Source organism: Canis lupus, chromosome 32 (genome assembly GCF_011100685.1).
Source record: "Canis lupus familiaris isolate Mischka breed German Shepherd chromosome 32, alternate assembly UU_Cfam_GSD_1.0, whole genome shotgun sequence".
In the NCBI taxonomy this organism is placed as follows: Eukaryota; Metazoa; Chordata; class Mammalia; order Carnivora; family Canidae; genus Canis; species Canis lupus.
Genome location: NC_049253.1, coordinates 1480420 through 1500207, shown reverse-complemented (window position 1 = coordinate 1500207; position 19788 = coordinate 1480420). Strand labels below are relative to the sequence as shown.

Genomic DNA, 19788 nt, shown 5'->3' with positions numbered 1-19788 from the left:
TGACTGGTAGAGTGGATAAAGAGTATAATAATGAAATTTAAAACTGGTCACTTGAGATGTCACATCTTACCAGGAATCTATATAAAATCAGAATCACTTATATGTGAAAACAGAATACCTAATGCAGACCCAAAAGTAAGACAAAACCGCTCAGCAAAAATCAATTAATATAGAAATCATAAAATAAAATATTCAAAAACATTAGGAGAAAACCAAGAGGTAGGGCAGTTAGTAAAATAGTAGTGTTACTTAATATTATTAGAGTACACAAAGTACTTGTCCAGATGTTGTTTCACATGGTCCTCATGGCAACTCTGAGAGCTAAGCTGTCACCAAAGGCCATCTCTACCAATTATGCTGAAGGGACTAGATGGTTTCTTCTAAAAATCACACAATTATGTTTTCTTTTCTGTAATTCCAGGGATCCGATGTTAGCAACCATTGTTTTTCTTCTGGCTTTTTGGCAGAGAAGGGACAGTGCTTAGATTCTATGTGTAGACTCATGTACCCTCTATCATACAGTGTGGACTCCAAAATTAGCATCCTGTGTTGCCAATATGTAAGACCTGTCCTTATCACCAGTCTTGGAATTTTTTTTTCTCTTGTCATTTATCAGTTATCTTAATCTGAGGTTTTCTGCTGTATAGTGCCTTGCTTTTAACAGCTTCTCTGATTATATATGAACCTATAGTTCTCCTAGTACTTTTATAGATTCACGATATCACATTTAATTTTTTAATTCAACTTCATTTTCCCCACGAATTACTGCTTAGATTCTTAAAATACTTGAATAGTCATCCCTTCTCCAATGATTTGAATTGCCACCTTAAATAATAAAGTCACTCTTAGTACTTCAACTACTAGGTTGTTTTTCCACATTTTAATATTTTTTTAAATCAGTTTGCATCCCAATCAATGCTTGTCATAGTTTAATTGAAATCATTTTTTTTCTTTCTTGGAAGTATAGAAAATGAAGTCTTTCAACCAATGGCATCTTAGAAACAACTATTATATACATAACACTAATACATATGTATCAGACTTGGGTCTGCATTTATTTTTTATTTTATTTTATTTTTTTTAAGATTTTGTTTATTTATTCATAGAGACACACACACAGAGAAAGAAATAAGAGAGAGAGGGAGAGAGAGAGGAGAGAGAGAGAGAGGCAGAGACATAGGCAGAGGGAGAAGCAGGCTCCAGGCAGGAAGCCCGATGTGGGACTTGATCCCGGGGCTCCAGGATCACACCCCAGGCTGCAGGCAGCGCTAAACCGCTGCGCCACCGGGGCTGCCCTTGGGTCTGCATTTAAAGTACTGTATTCCATCCGTCTTTCCATCTTTTCTGGTACACATTTTTTTTTTTAATTATTTATTTGACAGAGAGAGAGATAGAGAGCATGAGAGGGGGGAGGGGGAGGCAGAGAAGCAGATTCCCTGCTGAGTGGGGAGCACAACGTGGGACTTGATCTCAGGACCCTGGGATCACGACCTGAGCCAAAGGCAGATGCTTAACCGACTGAGCCACACAGGCGCCCTCTCCCTATATTTTTAATAGCTTTGGCTTGTGTATATCAATGATGTTAGTTTATTAGAAGCATTTGTAACAATTACACTTTCTTGGTGGATTTTAACTTTAATCAATGCAATGCATCCCTTTATATGATGTTTTTACCTTAGATTCAACTTTCTCTAATATTCTCATCTCTATTCAAATTTTGCTCATTTTATATAAAAATATGTTCTTATTGGTATATACCTCATATCTTCCAGAAATTCCCTAATTGTTTTTAGTCCAGTCAAGGTAAGCTTCTGTTTTCTAATGCTATTGTGAAGTTTTTCTTACTATTTTTTCAATCAATTCTTGAAACTATAATTCTTATATTTTTTATTCTATATATTTTCACTTTTATGATTTTCACCTTACTTCCTTAGTTTTATTTTTTTCTCATTTTCTTGCAATTAATACTGCACCTACAGTCTTACTGCCTGGAGCTTATTATAACTAAGCATAATTTACAATTCTCTGGGAAAAAAACCCAGATACTTTAAGCATTATAAACAATACATACCATGGATGACACTGCACAGTTTAATTATACTTGCATTAGGAAAATCCTAGCAAATATTTTTTTCCTAGCAAATATTTTTATAAACAAATGAGCAATTAGTGACATTGCCAAATGGCAACTTTTTTTTGCAACATTTAATATGAAAAATAAAGTGAAATTGTGTCAAATTTAAACATATAAGAATCAAATTGTTACACAGAGAGGAGTAGAGGATTAGGATACTAAGCAGTTTAAAACATACATTCAGTAAGAATGACCCGTAACAACATGGATTAGAACTGCGAGGGTCCACTTATCTGTGGATTTTTTGATAAATACAGTATAGTACTGTAAATATATTTTCTTTTCCTTCTAATTTTCTTAATAACATTTTCTTTTCTATAGCATACTTTATTGTAAGAAAACATTATATAATATATATAACATAGAAAATATGGATTAATCAATTGTTACTGAAAAGGCTTCCTTCCAGTCAACAGTAGACTATATTAGTAGTTAGGTTTGGGGAAATTTAAAAGTCATATATCGACTTCAGGATGCATGGGGGGTGTCAGCGCCCACAGCCCCCATGTTATTCAAGAGTCCACATACGGACTTCTCATACTTCACTGTCAAGTGATGTGTGATATAACACTGTGATTTTTGTTATACTCTTCGTTAACAGAGATGAAAATGCCAGTTATGTAAAGTGGAGATGTTCTCAACATATATTTTTTTGGATGGGAATGGGATTAATTTCTTCAAAAATCTGTCCTGAAATTGGCATGGAAAATCAGAATAAGAATTTCTGGTAAATATGATTCGGGAAAAGGCATATTTAACCTAATAAGTAGGGGAAATAATTGGTTAAAATAAATGAATGTTGAATGAGAAAAATATTTCCTTAATAGCATTGGAAGCAAAACTCTGGAAACACTCTGTATTAGCCAGCTCACTAAGAAAACATCTGATAGGAAACAATACCCCGGGGAGTACAACAGGCCCCATACTGGTCTAATGTCTATAATTTCATCTAAATGTCAGTAATGGAAAAATATGAGGAGAGAGGAAGATCACAAAAAACACATGGGCCTGTCTGCCTTTCTGCATGTAACTCTATGGGGATTCTCTATTAGAATTACATAATAGAGGAATCTGGCCTGTGATATGTAAGAAAAATTATCTACAGCCATGACTTTTCCATGCTGCATCTGTGGGCACAAAACACAGGCAGGAATTCAAATTTTCTGTTTTGTCACACTTTTAAAAAGCAGGGAGCCCTGGAGATATTTCTTATTGTAGTTGGAATCAACGTGAGCCCACACCAAAACCCCCATTTTTTCCCTTTTTATTAATGGGGAATGTTTCCTCTCTGAAAATAACATTTGCTTACTTTTCTGGCTCTGTCATCAAGTAGGGTGACACAAAACATATGCCAAGTCTGATTACTTCAATTGGTATTTTTAAATTTTTTTGCTCCTTGAAGGAAACATGACAGGATCATAGAATATGAATTTTGAGCAGGTCTCAAAGGTTATTTAGTTCAACTCTGCAAAGGTGAGTAATGTGCTCATGAGGTTTTAACCGAATAAAGGAAGAGCAGAGCCAAATGGACACCAAGTCCCCTTCCCACTTGGGGTTGTTTGCACTGCACTGAACCAGCTCACATTTGCATCAAGTGATGACAAAGCCTGATAGATAACTTCCTCCAGCTACTCACCTTTCCCAATTATTATTCCAAAGAGATGCTGGAGAGGAAAAGCAAAGCTGTGACCTGATGTGGCAAGATGCCACTCAGTCCTCCTTACGAAAACTTATTAGTGAATAATGCATCACTTCTGGAATTTCATTTCACATTTTCAAAGGTCAGAGGCAGCTTTGTAATAAGTCTTTATCCTTAAATCAAAAAGCATTAAAATATATTTCTAATGTATATTTCTAATGTAGTTTGCACCTTGCATTTCCTAGGAAATAAAATTTTATAGTGTAGCGTTTACTTGGGATCATATCGGAAGGCACCCTTGCCAGTCTCCTTGTTGCTTATGTTGGCAAACTGATCATCTTGAGAAGAAAATGTGCTCACTATGTATTCATCAGTGTTTACTTTTCTCTTTGAGAACTGTGAAGAGTGCAGGTCAGCAAACAGCCCAGCCGGGAGTCACCAGGCTGACTTCTGGGAGGCTTTACCAGGCAGTTCACCAGTGTCAGGATCCAACTCCTCGCCTTGTAGGTTTAGAAACCAAATTGCCATGGCTGCAGACAGAGCTATCTCTCTGAGGGTAGAGTCACAGTAACTAACTTCGTAAGCCTAATATCTAACACCAAAATATTCGTGTATAGCACGAAACATCTGGCCCAGGCAATAGCACTGGCAACTCCAGCCTATCACCTCAAGTCCAGTTCACTGATTTATAATAAGAAACAACTGTCGGGACACCTGAGTGGCTAGTCGGTTAAGCGTCTACCTTTGGGTCAGGTCATGATCCTGGGTTCCTAGTTGGAGCATCGTATCTGGCTCCCTGCTCAGCGGGGACTCTGCTTCTCCCTCCCCCAGCTCTTGTGCTCTCACTCCCTTGTTCTTTCTTCCTTTTGAACAATAAATAAAATCTTTTTTTTTTTTTTTTAAAGAAACTGTCAAAGCAATCAAGGTATTTTTGAGTATATAAGTAATATATTCTCCTCCTAAGAATTAAGTTACCTTGGGGAAAAAATAATCAGAACAAGGGAAGTCAGATTGGTGGGATGGTTATTGGCATACCCTGGTGCCTGCATCTCATAGGAAGAATGCACACCGACGAAGGGACTGGAATCACTGAAAGCTACAGCCTGCTACATCCACTGCCACCAAGTAATGGCCTCACCATGTGGTCAGACTATTCAACCCACACTGATGCAACTTACTACATCCAACTCCACTTGAGGGGTGAGGAGTCTCTGACCCCTGGGCAGAACCTACATAGGTACTTTCAATATTTGTCCTTTTTTCCCCCTTTTTCATTAATAATACCTCCCTTCCCCTGCCTTGCTGGTTGATAGCCTCCTTCAATAAAATTACAGTTAAGTCCTGCAATCTGGAAACTACTCAGACTTTTTAAGGTAAATTTATATTTCTAAGCCTCACTTCATTAGGGTTTCTATTTAAAGGTTAGCTTTCAGAAGGTCTTTGTATTTCCTTTATTTCAAAGTTCTCAGGCCAACGTTAACAGTTCAGACTAGTTTCATATGTCAATCATGCATGATTGGCAAATAAAACCTCCTACTTTCTCTACTACTCTCAATATAACCTGCAAGGCCAAGAAACAAATATGTCAAGAATAGGTAACATCATTCCATTTTTTTTTTTTTTTGAGGATGCATTCTTCCAACATTCCTGAAGTAGACGTTTTTCTTATTACCTTAATATAAGAATGTAAGCTCCTGAGGGCCAGGATTTCCACTTTGCTCGCCAATTTATTCCACATCACTAGAATACTGGAGTGCTCAATAAATATTCTTGAACATATGAATACACTCTAAAACCCAAATCCCACATTTAAAAAAACAGAGGCAATGAGAGTCTCTAAAGCAATACACATTATCAACTTGATGTTTCTCAGTCTACAAATTTTCTACACATCATTCTTCAACAAAAATCTTGTTGAAATAGTATTATAATAATTACAAAAATACATTATAGTTAAGATATCTAACAATGTTAACATCAATAAAATTATTTCAAAATTATTTTATTCCAATTTTTATCTTTTTTTCACACACTTTATCAAATTTACAACTGAAGGAAAAAATTTCTGGGAACAATTTTTTTTTCTTTAATAAGTATAGAGTAGAGATGAATAAAAGGTTTTACCTATCACTTTATTCTTCTTTCCATTTTTTATAGGAGTACAAAGCAAACTTCTAATGCATTGCTGGTTTACATTTCCTGTGTTTTCATTCTAAACAAAAACAAAAATAAAACAAAGCAGATACAAATTATGAAGAAATTGATTTGTCCATTAGGTGCTATATAAACTATATCAGACATCTAAAACCACTATCATATTCATCTTTTACTAGCTGGAGATAACATCAGAGCGCAGAAAATGTACAAATTATAATGAAGTTCACATACATGCAATATACAGCAATTAGTCTTTACATTATTAAAAGTAATAAATGTCCTATATTTCCTTTTTTTTTTTTTCATTCTGAACTTCCCAAGCAGCTTTTGGTAACACTAAGCAAAATATTTACGTAATTATTTACTATACTGGTATAGTACATGTCTCAATAACTTAAGATGGCCTGAATCTAAAAAGCACTACACTACCTCAGATACTATATGCTACAAACTTGTCTTTGTTTAGGACTGCCACTGTTTCTATTGCTCATACTGCTAAAGTTCTAAAAAGGCTTTCTAGATACCCAAGTAACAAAATCAAGGCAGCTGCCTCAAAATGCAATGCTTTTCCAGAAATGAGAGAAAACATTAGAATTCAAAGTTTTCAGTGTCTGAGAAACTGATCTTTGTAGCTTTGCTGTCAAAGAAAACATACTCATTTCTCCACAAAGCTACTCACTGCAGTAAATGCCCAGTAATATAAGTTTGAGCCATATGGAACTTAATTTTTGAGGACAAACTTAAGAACTCTAGCAACACTGTAAGAATGTCACTGACATAAAGTAGGTAATAGAATTGACTCAAAATTAGTTTATGATAATTCATTATTACACACTGCATACAAAGCTAGTAAGTACAGAGAAAAATACTGGAGTACAGCTGACTGCCTCTCAACAGATTATGAGCTATTTTATTTTATTTCGTTTCATCAGATCAGGGAAAGCACAGATCACTCTGAAATAGCCAGTTCTAAGGTCAGGTCTTCAGCTGAAGAGGCCCTATAAGTGCAGATCTGATGGGAAAACAGCATTTGAGCTCCAAGTTTAAAGTTGGTTGACTTACTGTCCAGGGAAATCTTTTGTCCTTACTGACATCTGGGATATTAAGTGGTTCCATAGTATTTTTGACATACTGAGCATACATGTAATTGATTCTGTTTGCATCACGTTCCCTGTAGAAAAAAGATATGAGTTCTTTCTGTGCAGTGAAAAAACATGGGCAAAACAGAGTTAAATAAATGATAATAAGAGATACACACCAATCTTAAATTATAAAGTGTGTATCTTAATTGGAAAATGCATTTTAAATGTGATGATTTACAACTTTGTAGTTATTATAATTTAAATGTTTTGAAAAGACAAAGACCAGTAATTTTTCAGCTATCTAAAACAAGTCTTAAAATGTCGTAAGTGGGGATCCCTGGGTGGCGCAGCGGTTTAGCGCCTGCCTTTGGCCCAGGGTGCGATCCTGGAGACCCAGGATCGAATCCCACATCGGGCTCCCGGTGCATGGAGCCTGCTTCTCCCTCTGCCTGTGTCTCTGCCTCTCTCTCTCTGTGTGACTATCATAAATAAATAAAAATTTAAAAAAAATAAAAAATAAAAAAAATAATAAAATGTCGTAAGTGGGGGGATCCCTGGGTGGCACAGCGCTTTGGCGCCTGCCTTTGGCCCAGGGCATGATCCTGGAGACCTGGGATCGAATCCCACGTCAGGCTCCCTGCATGGAGCCTGCTTCTCCCTCTGCCTGTGTCTCTGCCTCTCTCTCTCTGTCTCTCTCTGTGACTATCATAAATAAATAAAATTAAAAAAAAAATTAAAATGTCGTAAGTGGGATGCCTGGATGGCTCAGGGGTTGAGCGTTTGCCTTTAGCTCAGGGTGTGATCCCAGAGTTCCAGGATCGAGTCCCATATTTGGTTCCCTGCAGGGAGCCTGCTTCTTCCTCTATGTCTCTGCTTCTCTCTCTCTCTCATGAATAAATAAATAAGTCTTAAAAATATGAAAATAAAATGCCGTAAGTAATGTTACCACCACTGTAAATGGGCACGCTGATTTTTTTTGTCGTTTATGTAAAATCTGCATGAATTTTTTGTCTTATTTTTTCATTAGATTATAGAATAACTAAGGTCTAGTGTCTGTTTTACTTCCCCAGTTACATGTTTTATCCACCCCAATAATCATATATACATTTCAAACCAAGGGAAAAATAAAGCATGCCTCAAGGAAATTTCTAAGGCTTCTGCTCTTCTTTTTTCTGCTTTGAGAGACTTTATGACACTTTTTTAAATTAAAAATTTATCTTCTTCAATAATTTTCTTGAGCTTACAATATTTTTCCCAGTTTTCCCCGTTTCTTGCTTAATAGGTTGAATATAAAAGATCAATCAGATGTCAGAGGGTACAATGCCAGTGCTGCAGCTGGGAACACTAAATAGACCATGTTTTTTACATCAGGAAACTTTACATGGTCCCTAGTGATGGGGATGAGTTGGGGAAAGAGTGTCAGGTTGTGGAAATTTACTCAAATTATAAGGCTATGCCTATCTTAATTATCACCAACTGAAGAAATAGAGTCTAAGAGCAAGAAAGATTTCAAAGTAAAATACATGCCTCAGGAAAAATGTCCACCTGTTCTATGTTCTCGAAGTTATAACATTTTCTCTATGTTCCATCTTCTACCCAACATGTGAACCCTTTCGGGATGGTGCTCTTGAACACTAGTAATTCCACTGAGACTCCTGAAGTTTGGCCCCATTCCTGGTCAAGATATTTTAGCCTTTCCCTTCTTTGCTATACATTATAGTTTAAGTGTAATTGGTCAGATTGGGTCAAATTTGACCCCATGAAGCAAATGACAGTAGTCACATAGGAGCAGATGAATTTTAGAATGGGCATTTACTGAACAACACTGATCATCTGTGAAGGCACATGGACTGTCTTACAAATCAGATCTGGGACCTGGCTCCTCTTTCATGCTTATTATCTCAGTGGAATCTCAAGAAAAGTTTATGAGATAAGTGCAGGATTTAGGTCAATAAAAACTACAAATATCTTATACATAGCTAAAGTCTCAGAAAAAGAAAATAAGAAGCTTTAATAAAGATAGTTACAGGGAGAAAGAAGTACACTGGAGAAGACACCTTTGTCCAGATCTTTTAAAAAATAACAATGCTATTAGTGACTTTTATTCCTCTTATCCCCATCATTATGTTAACAGTGGGAGCCAGATGAAACCCAAAATAGTTAAGTGGCTCGCCAGAGATCATAAGATCAGACCTCCAGGCATTAACATAGAGGAGACGTAATTTAAATTACTTTTAAATCAATAGAAATCTAATTCTCTTTTTAAAATTTCCTGAAAATTTTCAGTTCTCCTAATGGTGACTTTAATGAAAAATGAGTAATAAGATGTATTAAGTTATGCGATACCATTTTGTTTCTTACTCTCTAAGACATGCTGGTGAATTCTTAGTTCCCGCACTCAGTAAATACAGATTGAGCACCTGATCCACGAGAGGCCCCCTTAGTGTCACGTGGGAGACAAGCTTATATAGGTCAGTAGCCGTCACAAGGAGCTTACAATCCAACAGAGGCTGTGACACAGAACAGAGAATACATTCAGTTACATGCCCTGTTTGGGGAGAGTGTAGTGCAGAAGCTGCCAGCTGTCTCTGAAACCCTCTTCCGTTCGTCTTTATGTGGACACATGGCCACCCAGGATAAACCCTATGTTGTCCAGCCACTAGTGGTTTAGAATCATCATGTGAGTTCTAGTCAATAGGATGTAAGGAGAAATATGGCTGCTTCTAGAAACCTCACTTAAGAGAAAGCTGGTTGGTTTATACTCTTTCCTTTTACTGCCCACATCTCACCCCCACTTAAGACACAGATATGATGAGAGGAGTCTTCGCATTTGCTTCTTGGAGGACCTGGGCTAATTCCTACATCTAGTGTGTTTTGCATAGTGGCAATTGGTGGAATGTACAGGAGTATATCCTTGGCAAGACAGGAGTGTGAGAAGTTTCTGTGCTTTAGACCGAAATGGGCATCACTGCAGGCTATGTAAAGCAAAGCCAGAAAAACACACAGGAGACATGGAAATAATAGCTAATACTCATTTAGTATGTGGAGGTAATTTTCTGAAGCATTTTGTGTACATTATCTCATTTAGTCTTTACTACAATTCTGCTATTTGTATTCCCATTTTACAGATGAAGAAATTGAAGCTTTGAAAGGTTAAATCATTTACAAAATGCCCGACAGCTAGTAAATGGTGGAACTTAAATTTCACAGTCTACACTCTTCTTCTACTCAGTATGCATTGCTCCTTATAGTAAAACCTTTTTTACTGTTTTGTAGTGTTACTGTATTTGCTGCCATTATGTTCTCTAAATAAAAACCAATAACGAGTATTAACTAGTATATATATAGTATATATATATTCTAAGAAAATGAGCTTCAAGAATTATTCTATACTACTCAGTATATATCAATTCTACAATAATTCTAAACTAACATCAAGTTAATTGAGATGGAATAATAGCACTAAAATATCATGTTTTTTCCTCCTAATTGGGTGGCTCTTATTAAGTAAAGCACAGAAACTCCAAAACCTCCCACCATCTGGAAATGAACTTCCCATCTGAAATTCGTAGGCAACCCAAGTCCCAAATACTATCCTGTGCTTTTTCTCACTGACAATAGGATTCTGAGGATTATGTATAAATATTCACCCTGAATATTTTTTAGTTTTACACTTAACATTTCAAAACTGTCTTCAATGTGTTATTTTAATTTATAAAGGATGCTTAGTGAGTTGGTTGGACAAATACCAAATGAGCCATGCTTTCCAAGTGAAATGACTGGTCTAAAAGAATGATTTGCTTATTGCTGACATCTTAAAATTGCCTAGCATTTCATTTCATGGGAGAGTGTTTGGGTTGGCTAAATGTTTAAGACTGAGCATTGGAGAGTCCTGCTGGTCAAGTGTCATTATCGGCTTAGTGCTTTTTCAAAATGCTGAAGTCACAACACATCATTTTTAATTCAGAGGTTTGGCAAAATTAGGCCTAATATCTAATTTTTATTAAAATAATAAAAATATTGACATCATTTAAAGGCCTTTTGCAGTATCATTAGTATAAACGCTAACCTTAATGTTTAGCTGACATAAGGCATTTTATATTGTAAAATTAGTTGATGAGTCCATCAGAATGATCCATTAAATTACTCTTTTACAGAAATCACACTGAGCTATTTACCCGTTAAAGAAGTATCTTTATACTAAGATTATCTTGGAATGATTAAAAAAATAAATTGAAAAATACTTTCCATTTCATCTACAGAGAGGGAACACAGAGTATTCATTAGAAATAATTCAAATGAAAAAAAAAAAAGAAATAATTCAAATGAGTAAGACTACACTTTCTAATGCATATTTACCAGTAGAGGTCACTATCACACCAAATCGCTGGGCTTGTTCAGCTACCATTAGAAATTAGAGGACCAGGCTGAATTTGTAATAAAATCAAAATGCCTATACATAAAATGTAATTATATAGACTCATAATTGCTGCACAAATATCCAAAGGTAAATGTAGATAACTCATCATTTTGTACTTTTTTTAATCTTATTTTTTTAATTCAAGTATAATATACAGTGTTATTTTCAGGCATACAAAATAATGATGAACAATTCTATATGCTTCTTAGTGCTCGTCAAGATAAGTGCACTCCTAATCCCCTTTATCTGTTTCACTCATCCCCTCACCCACCTTCCCTGACAACCACTAATTTATTCTCCGTATTTAAGAATCTGGTTTCTAGTTTGTCTTTTTTTTTCTTTGTTCATTTGTTTCTTAAATTCCACATATGGTCATTGTATATCATTTATATCACATACCATTCTATCATTTTATACTTTTCATATACAGTATCATACCTATAGATATATGTAGACATTAAATATATATGCCAATATTTTTATATGTAGCAATTCATTATACCATCTGAAAAGTAAAAAGATCAAATATTTACATGTGTCTTATCTAGAAGCTTTCTAAAACATTCTTTACAAAATCCAACAAAAATGTCCTAACATCATAAAATCAAAATTATATTAATGTTCTTCCTAAGAATAAGAAACTTCATTACTGATCTAGGCAGGAGATACCAGCATTTAAAAAGGATACACACATACTCACTAGGAGGTAGGTTTATTATCACATATTCAAAAAAAAACTCAGTATTAACTACAACTAAATGTCAAATATGCCAGAAAATACCATGGCACACAGGGGCTTAGGAAAGATTACACATGAAAATAGGATATATACTTTTCATGATCAGCAATGCCAAGAAGGAAGCAGAGGTCAGCTACTCCATTTAACTTTGTTTTTTCTTTTTTACTCCGTTTAACTTTGTGAACCAAAAGCTCCAGGTAGCAGAAAAATCTCTAGACATAATATGGTTTATCTACTTTTGACTATGTATGCCAGGCCCAGGTTAGCAAAAAAGGCCAAAGTGAGGTGCAGCATGAGTCATCTGCTACATCTGCCCCCAAGTTACATCTGCCCCTTTATTAATTCCTCAAATTCTTTTAATAAGAGAAAACAGATTTCATTGTATCTGTTAAAATAATAGTCTAGAAGTAATGAGTTTTGATTTACTTATAATCACTTAACCAACTAAACTTTAAGTCACCGTGGTCAACAGCGTCTCCATCTTGATAAGGGAAGGCATAAGAGGATAGGAAATGTGAGACAGGATGAGAAGAAGAGGATGAAAGACAGGCCTGCAGACCTCACACCAATCCTGGGAGGTCAGTCTTAAGAGGGTTTGACAAAACCAGGCTATGCAGTGAAGTGTTCTGTTCTTGAAGAGAGCTGTAAACTCAGGCAATTGTGCTCTGCTATTCTGCTTTATGTGGTCTACAGAGATGATTTTCATTTTGTTTCCAATTTTTTTTTTAAAGATTTTATTTATTTATTCATGATAGTCACAGAGGAGAGAGAGAGAGAGGCAGAGACACAGGCAGAGGGAGAAGCAGGCTCCATGCACCGGGAGCCTGACGTGGGATTCGATCCTGGGTCTCCAGGATCGCGCCCTGGGCCAAAGGCAGGCGCCAAACCGCTGCGCCACCCAGGGATCCCTGTTTCCAATTTTTTATTACAAACATTTTCTTCCAATTTTTTTATGAACATTTTGAAATATAAAAAAAATTGAAAGTAAAATGAATATCCTACTCTATCTATTGAATCTAGATTCAATAATTTTTAATGTTTTACCAATTTGCTTTATATACATATGTATGTATAAATACACTTATTTGTTTAAATATATTAAATTTAGATATATTTATTTATTTTTGGCTGAACCATTTTAAAGTAAGGTGCAGACATCCTAATATTTCACCCTTAAATACACCAGGATGAATCTCCTAAAAATAAAAAGTTTCCTATTAACCTCAAAATGTTCCTAATTCCAAAGAAAAGTAATAGTAATTCCCCATCAACTATCTACCATCTAATCCATATTCATATTTCTTATTGCTCTCAAAAACTGTTCCTGGACAATTGTTTTAATCAGAATTGACCAAAATTTATGCGTTGCATTTGGCTGTTATGTCCAAGACAGTCCTTCCCTCCATCTTGTTCAACGACACTGACTTTTATTTTAAAAGACCTAGTCATCTTCTAGAATGTTCTATAGTTTAAATGTGCACAGAGGTTATTTTTAAAGTACCACCACCAAAGAGAATATATATTGGTTACCGAGGACTGTACTAATTGCAACACCATTCACTAAATGTAATAATGCCACACCAGGTCAACTGTTGAAAAAAATATGAAACTTTAGTATCAAATAGTAAAGTTAAAACAATATTCTATTTCCATGATCATATGAAGCTTTTAGATATAACATCAATAATTAGGGATAAAATAATTTGGGGCAAAATTAAAATTATTTTAGGGGGTGAAATAATTAGAAACAAATGAATAATGAAAATTGTGGTTAAACAACACTATACCTAAGAATTCCTGCTACTTTATCCTGGCAGACTTGCATTTCTTAGAATATCCTATCACTTAAGCAAACAACACTAGTTTTTTTGCTAAGAGTGAAAAACGGAATCTGAGCAAGAACATTTGGTAGTTTACTCTAAATCCTTTCCAGGGATCCCTGGGTGGCTCAGTGGTTTAGTGCCTGCCTTTGGGCCAGGGCGTGGTCCTGGAGTCCTGGGATAGAGTCCCGGGATGGAGTCCCGGGATACAGTCCCGGGATCGAGTCCTACATCAGGCTCCTGGCATGGAGCCTGCTTCTCCCAATGCCTGTGTCTCTGCCTCTCTCTCTTTCTCCCTCCCTCCCTCTCTCTCTATCATGACTATATAAATAAAAAAGTAAAAAAAATAAATAAATAAAAACTTTGTTTAAAAAATAATTAAATAAAAATAAATAAATCCTTTCCAAAATTCTTCAAAAAGCACAAATAAAATTGGGGCAATGATATCTCTAACCTCAACCATATTATTGCTTTCTATTATCCAAATGATAATTAACAACAAAAAATTAGTACAAATTTTTAAATTACAAAAAACATGACAAAGAAATGAACTGCAATAGAGATCTAGTTTGATTCTAGCCATTGGATGTATGTATTGGTGTGACCAGGATCATAGGCTTCCTTTTGTTACTAGTTAAATCCCCAGGGCTAATTCCAAATCACAGCAGACTCAAAGAAATGTTTATTCAGAAGTCTATCAAATTTCCAGTGAGGATCCAACATGCAATGAAAACTATAACTGCAATACAGACTTGTGGATCTTAAATAAGCCAGTTCACAAAAATTCTGCAGTAATTTGGACACAATTCACTATATTAGAAATTCTTCTATAGCTCAACTACAGGGGAAAAAATGCTGGAACTCTGTCATCAAATAGTAAAGTATTTTCACAAATAAAATTATTGGTGGGTGGGAGGAAGCAGCCTGTAGCTTCTTTGTTATGACTTAAACCGGTCATGAAATAACCATTTAGCCAGCATTACATATCTGGGCTTAAATAATGTGGGGGTTAGGAGTGCCAACACCCCATGTAGTCAAAAATTTGCATATAACTTTTCACTCCCCCAAAATTTAACCAACAGCCTACTGTTGACCAGATTATACAATTAACAAATATTTTGTATAAGTATTATATACAGTATTCTTACAATAAAGTAAGCTGGAGAAAAGAAAACGTTACTAAGAAAATCATAAGGAAGAGAAAATACATTTATAATACTGTATTACATTTACAGAAAAAAATCCATGTCTTAGTGGACCCACACAGTTTCAGTCGTGCTGTTCAAGGGTCAGCTGTGCTTGTGAAAAAGACAGAGAATATGTTATTTTACCTTGTTAACGTATCTGGCAATTTTTCTAATTCCTCACATTCCATGTGAAAGACGCTAGAAAAAGAATCCTGAAAACAGAGTGACAACAAACACTGAGAAGTAAGTTTGACAATGTAATGAAATCTATCTAGATACACACATGCAAGTCAATGTAATTGACACAAAACACCAATACTTGTGGTATTTTTTTAACTTATTCTCAGACTACACTGACATACGTACTCACTGCTTGACAGCTTCAAGTCTGCTTCCCATGTTCATACTGTTTCCGATATTCACTTGCAAAAATGCTCATTTGCGTATTACTTGGTTTTTGTTTTTCAACCAGGCATTAATAAACACGTTAGCTTCAAATTTTCTTGATATTTATTCAAAATCCTCATATTTTAGCTTTTATACATACATTGATTGCTGTTGTTAGATCTTTTTAAAATACATGCAATTCAGTATATTTTATGAATATTTACTGAAAATAATTGTGAAGATTTTAGCAACAAAAAGAAGTACTTTGCAAGTTACATTAAAAAGCAGAATATATATTCATACTCATGCTGTATTTACAACTGAATAAAGAACTGGAGGGAAACACAGAAATAAAATAATATTAGTTTAACTTGGGGAGGGAAGAATTGAGTACTGTATTTTTCTTGCTTACATTTGGATTTTTGCTCATGTTGTTGAAATAATTTTAATCAAAAAGTTATAATATAAATGAACATCAAGTCACTTGATTCCTAAACCCAACAAATTAAGTTGTTAAAAAGTGAGCAAAATATATTAACAGGCATATTGCTAAGTTATACTTCAAAGCACCAATGATCCAAGTCAGTTGCTGCCATGATAGATGTTAACTGGCCGAAGCATGAGGTGAATGTTAATTGAAGTGATATTCAAGTTGTCTTAAAAAAAAGGAGGTCCCTACATATAACTTTCAAAAATTAAATCCTAAGAACAGGTCACAGAGCCAAAATTGTAAACTGACTTACTGCATTAATGAGTTCTGACCTGAACTTTAAAAGGATAGCTATTTGTAATCATCTCTGTATTAAGGACTTTATATATAATTCATTGAAAATTTAAAATAATATATATGAGAATACTGATTACCTTTTAACACAGTAAATTCTCATTTGATATCTGGTTAATGAGAATTAACACGCATACACACACAAAATGATTCAGATAATGTTTAGTCATATAGTATAGTCTTACTATCTAAAACAATTTTTTAAATTTTAATATAAGTACTACATATCTTTCATTATTCTATTGCCCTAAAACCCATCAATTCAGATCTCATATATGGATTACAACTGAGTATATAAGTGGCTGTAATCCCCACTTCATTTCCTAACCCACCAATGAAGAGCTTATTTTCAGGGTCTATCAGAAAAAAAATAAACAATGATGTCAAAAAGAAATATCCCAGAAACAGTGATCCATAGGTTAAAAAGGGAAAAGAAATTGCATAAAGGAAAACTGCCTTAGGCTAGAAGCTCTGATTCTAACGGTAAACTCAATTGGCCTGTATAGAAGTAACCAGCATTCAATGAGAACACTTTGTCTTTCCACACATATCTGTTTCTTTATGTTATACATCAATGGATTGAAACCTACCAATTAGAACAGTTAGTGATTTTCCATTGTTGGTAAAGGATTTAGGACTAATAGGCTCCTTTAATACAAGGCCCTCTATTGGGCCATGCCTTTTGGTTTCTAAACAATTTTTGATTAAAAAAAAAAATTATACCCAACCCATTCAGAATGGGAGTCTACTTGTTCATAACAACCAGGACACCACTATTCCTGACCACAAAAGGTCTGCACACTACTATGACAATGTTATGTCTCTCCATCAAGGTAGTGTCAATATTGACAAAAGCAGCACACAGACATTCATTCCATGGTAACCACTTAGTGGAGGGACACAAAGGTGAAAGGGTGCTTTGAAGGCATCCTCCAATCTCACCTTAACCCCCTTTCAACCAAAATAGTTCATACTCTGACTGGCTTTGCATAAACAACCATATACAGTTGGATTTCAGAGCAATCTGAGGCTAACATGAAGTTTAAAAGCAGTGCTTTAAGGAATATAATTTCTGTCTTTCTAAAAATTAAAAAGTCATACTCTGTACTCACGGAGCAATCTTCATCCACTATGAAAATGGTGCATTTCTGCACCTGCATGAAAGAGATAATAGTGGCAGCTATTTTCTTTAGAATTACTTCTAATGATTGTTGTTCTTCAAAAATTAAGCTAGCAAGGTCAAGCAGCACCTAGACAGGAAAATTTAGAGCTCATTACTTAGTAATTATTTGTAATTATAAAGCAATACAATGATTTATATGGTTTATAAGTTGTGTATCTATAATCTAATAAGGTATAATCAAGTATATGTCCAAGAATTAAATATGTAAGTCTCTATTTACTAACAGAGCTTCCATGTTGGCTGTTAGTACAGTTAGTAGAGTGGTTACAATTGGACTCTATAATCAGTCATCAGTTTTTAATCCCACCTTCCCTTCCTGTGAGCTTTGTGATGTAGAGCAAATTCCTTAAAAATGGGGATAATAGTAAAAGTAATACCAAACCACAGGACTATCATGAGAACTAAATAAGTGAACATTTATAAAGTATTTTGAACAGCATCTGATACATAAAACACAATGACATTGCTATTGTTCTCAATTTCTGAGATCATTTATCAGCATTTTCACATAGCCCAGTAAATATTGTCCAAAACAGACTAAGCTCTAAGAGCTCCTTTTGTGTTTTTCCTGGTAATTTCACTTTCCTTTGAATTCCACAGAATTTCTTCTAATCTTGCAAAATATTTGTGTGATGAAGAAGAAGAAAAGATATCACAAAAAATTTACCAGAGGAAATACTATCCTAGCTGAAGCCTGGGGGATAAGCAGGAATCGTTTAGGTGAGCGGGGAAAGAAAAATTTCAGTCAATAACAACTGAATTGAGAGAGAGTAGCATGCTGCAAGCTTTGATCAAGTTTTAAAGAGAATATAGAGTGTAAAGAGGAGAGCTAGGGGAAATGAGATTGCAAGGGCGAGTGGAGAAAGAACCTCAAAAGCCTGTGTGTCTTTGGAAGCAGCTTGGGCTATAATGTACTGCAAAAAGAAAGTGACAGACTTGTAGCTGTGTTTGTAAAAATGGAGACTAGATTAATAGGTGCCAAGAACAGAGCAGGGAGGATAGTTAGGAAGATATTGCAGTCAAAGGCAATGGAAGATCCAATATCTTATTAACACAAGTTCTAAAAAGAGAAAATGGAGTGTGAGAGAGAGGGAGTATCAAAGAAATAATGAAAAAGAAGTACATAAAATGGAAGGGCTTAAGTCTCCAGACAGAAAGGGATGACCAGATACCAGCATGATGAATGAAAAAAAGTCATATGATAAAATTCAGTTATAAAAGCAGAGACTGAAAGGATCTGAAAAACTTATAGACAACAAAACAAAACAAAACATCTATGCAGAGCAAAGAATCAGAATAACATGGATGCTAGTTAGAAGACAAAGCATAACCTCTAAATTTTGAGAAACTGATTTTTCAATTTGGAATTTTATACCCAGCTAAACTGGGAGGATGGTACAATAGGCATTTTCACACAATGCAAGGACTCAGAAAACTTACCTGATCAATACTTTCTCAAGTAATTAATTGAAATGTGCTGCAATAAAACAAGGGTGTAAACTGAGAAAGGAGGAGTTATGGAATCCAGTGGATAACCAGGGGAGTTCTTCTGAAAAAGCAGGTAAGGGAAATTCTATGACACCTATACAGCAGGCATGGGGAGAAACGTCTCAGCTTGGAAGAGAAATGACAGAGAACCTCAACTTGGAGATCTCCAAGAAAAAGAACTCAACAGAATGCCTAAATAATAGGGACTTCGAGGGGGACAAAACCCAACAACATGAGGCTACACTAGAGCAAACAGTTCAAGGGGAAAATAAATAGAATAGAATTCAGAAACATGAGGAAAAACTAAAAATTACATACTAAACATAATACGAACAACATTTACAGTCATGGCACTTATAAACACTTTAACACAACTTTAGAATTAAACCAGACAAAGCTTACTAAGCTAACCATGGTTGTAGAAAAATGTATATGTTATTGTCATGGGCAACAGAAAAAGTCCAGATGGGAAAAGCACAGGGAAGGAGTGGCAGTTGGGAAGGAGAGATGAGGCATACTAAGAGCCTCATTTTACAAAAGCACAGAATCAAGAGATGATGTCTCCAGTTGATAGGGCAAGAACTAAAAAAGTCTTATCTAGCAGGACAAATGCAGCCCATTCAGTAACCTAAAATAGACCTAATGATACTGGTTGGATAAGGATAATGGCAAGTAAAGGTATAAATCAAATTCATATCTGTTAAGTTAATGAATACTGCCTAACAGTGATAAAGCAACAGAGCATAGAAAATAGGAAATGGAAATAAT

At 35.2% G+C, this 19788-nt stretch overlaps 1 protein-coding gene across 1 annotated transcript in view; it reads right to left on the bottom strand.

Moving 5' to 3' along the window:
• The window catches only part of PDE5A (phosphodiesterase 5A), a 129934-nt gene that overhangs the window by 57029 nt on the left and 53117 nt on the right, over positions 1–19788 (bottom strand). The window contains 4 exon segments of the mRNA NM_001003188.1: positions 5898–5985; positions 6993–7101; positions 15323–15390; positions 17462–17599. Of these exon segments, the coding sequence (NP_001003188.1) occupies positions 5898–5985; positions 6993–7101; positions 15323–15390; positions 17462–17599 (403 nt within the window).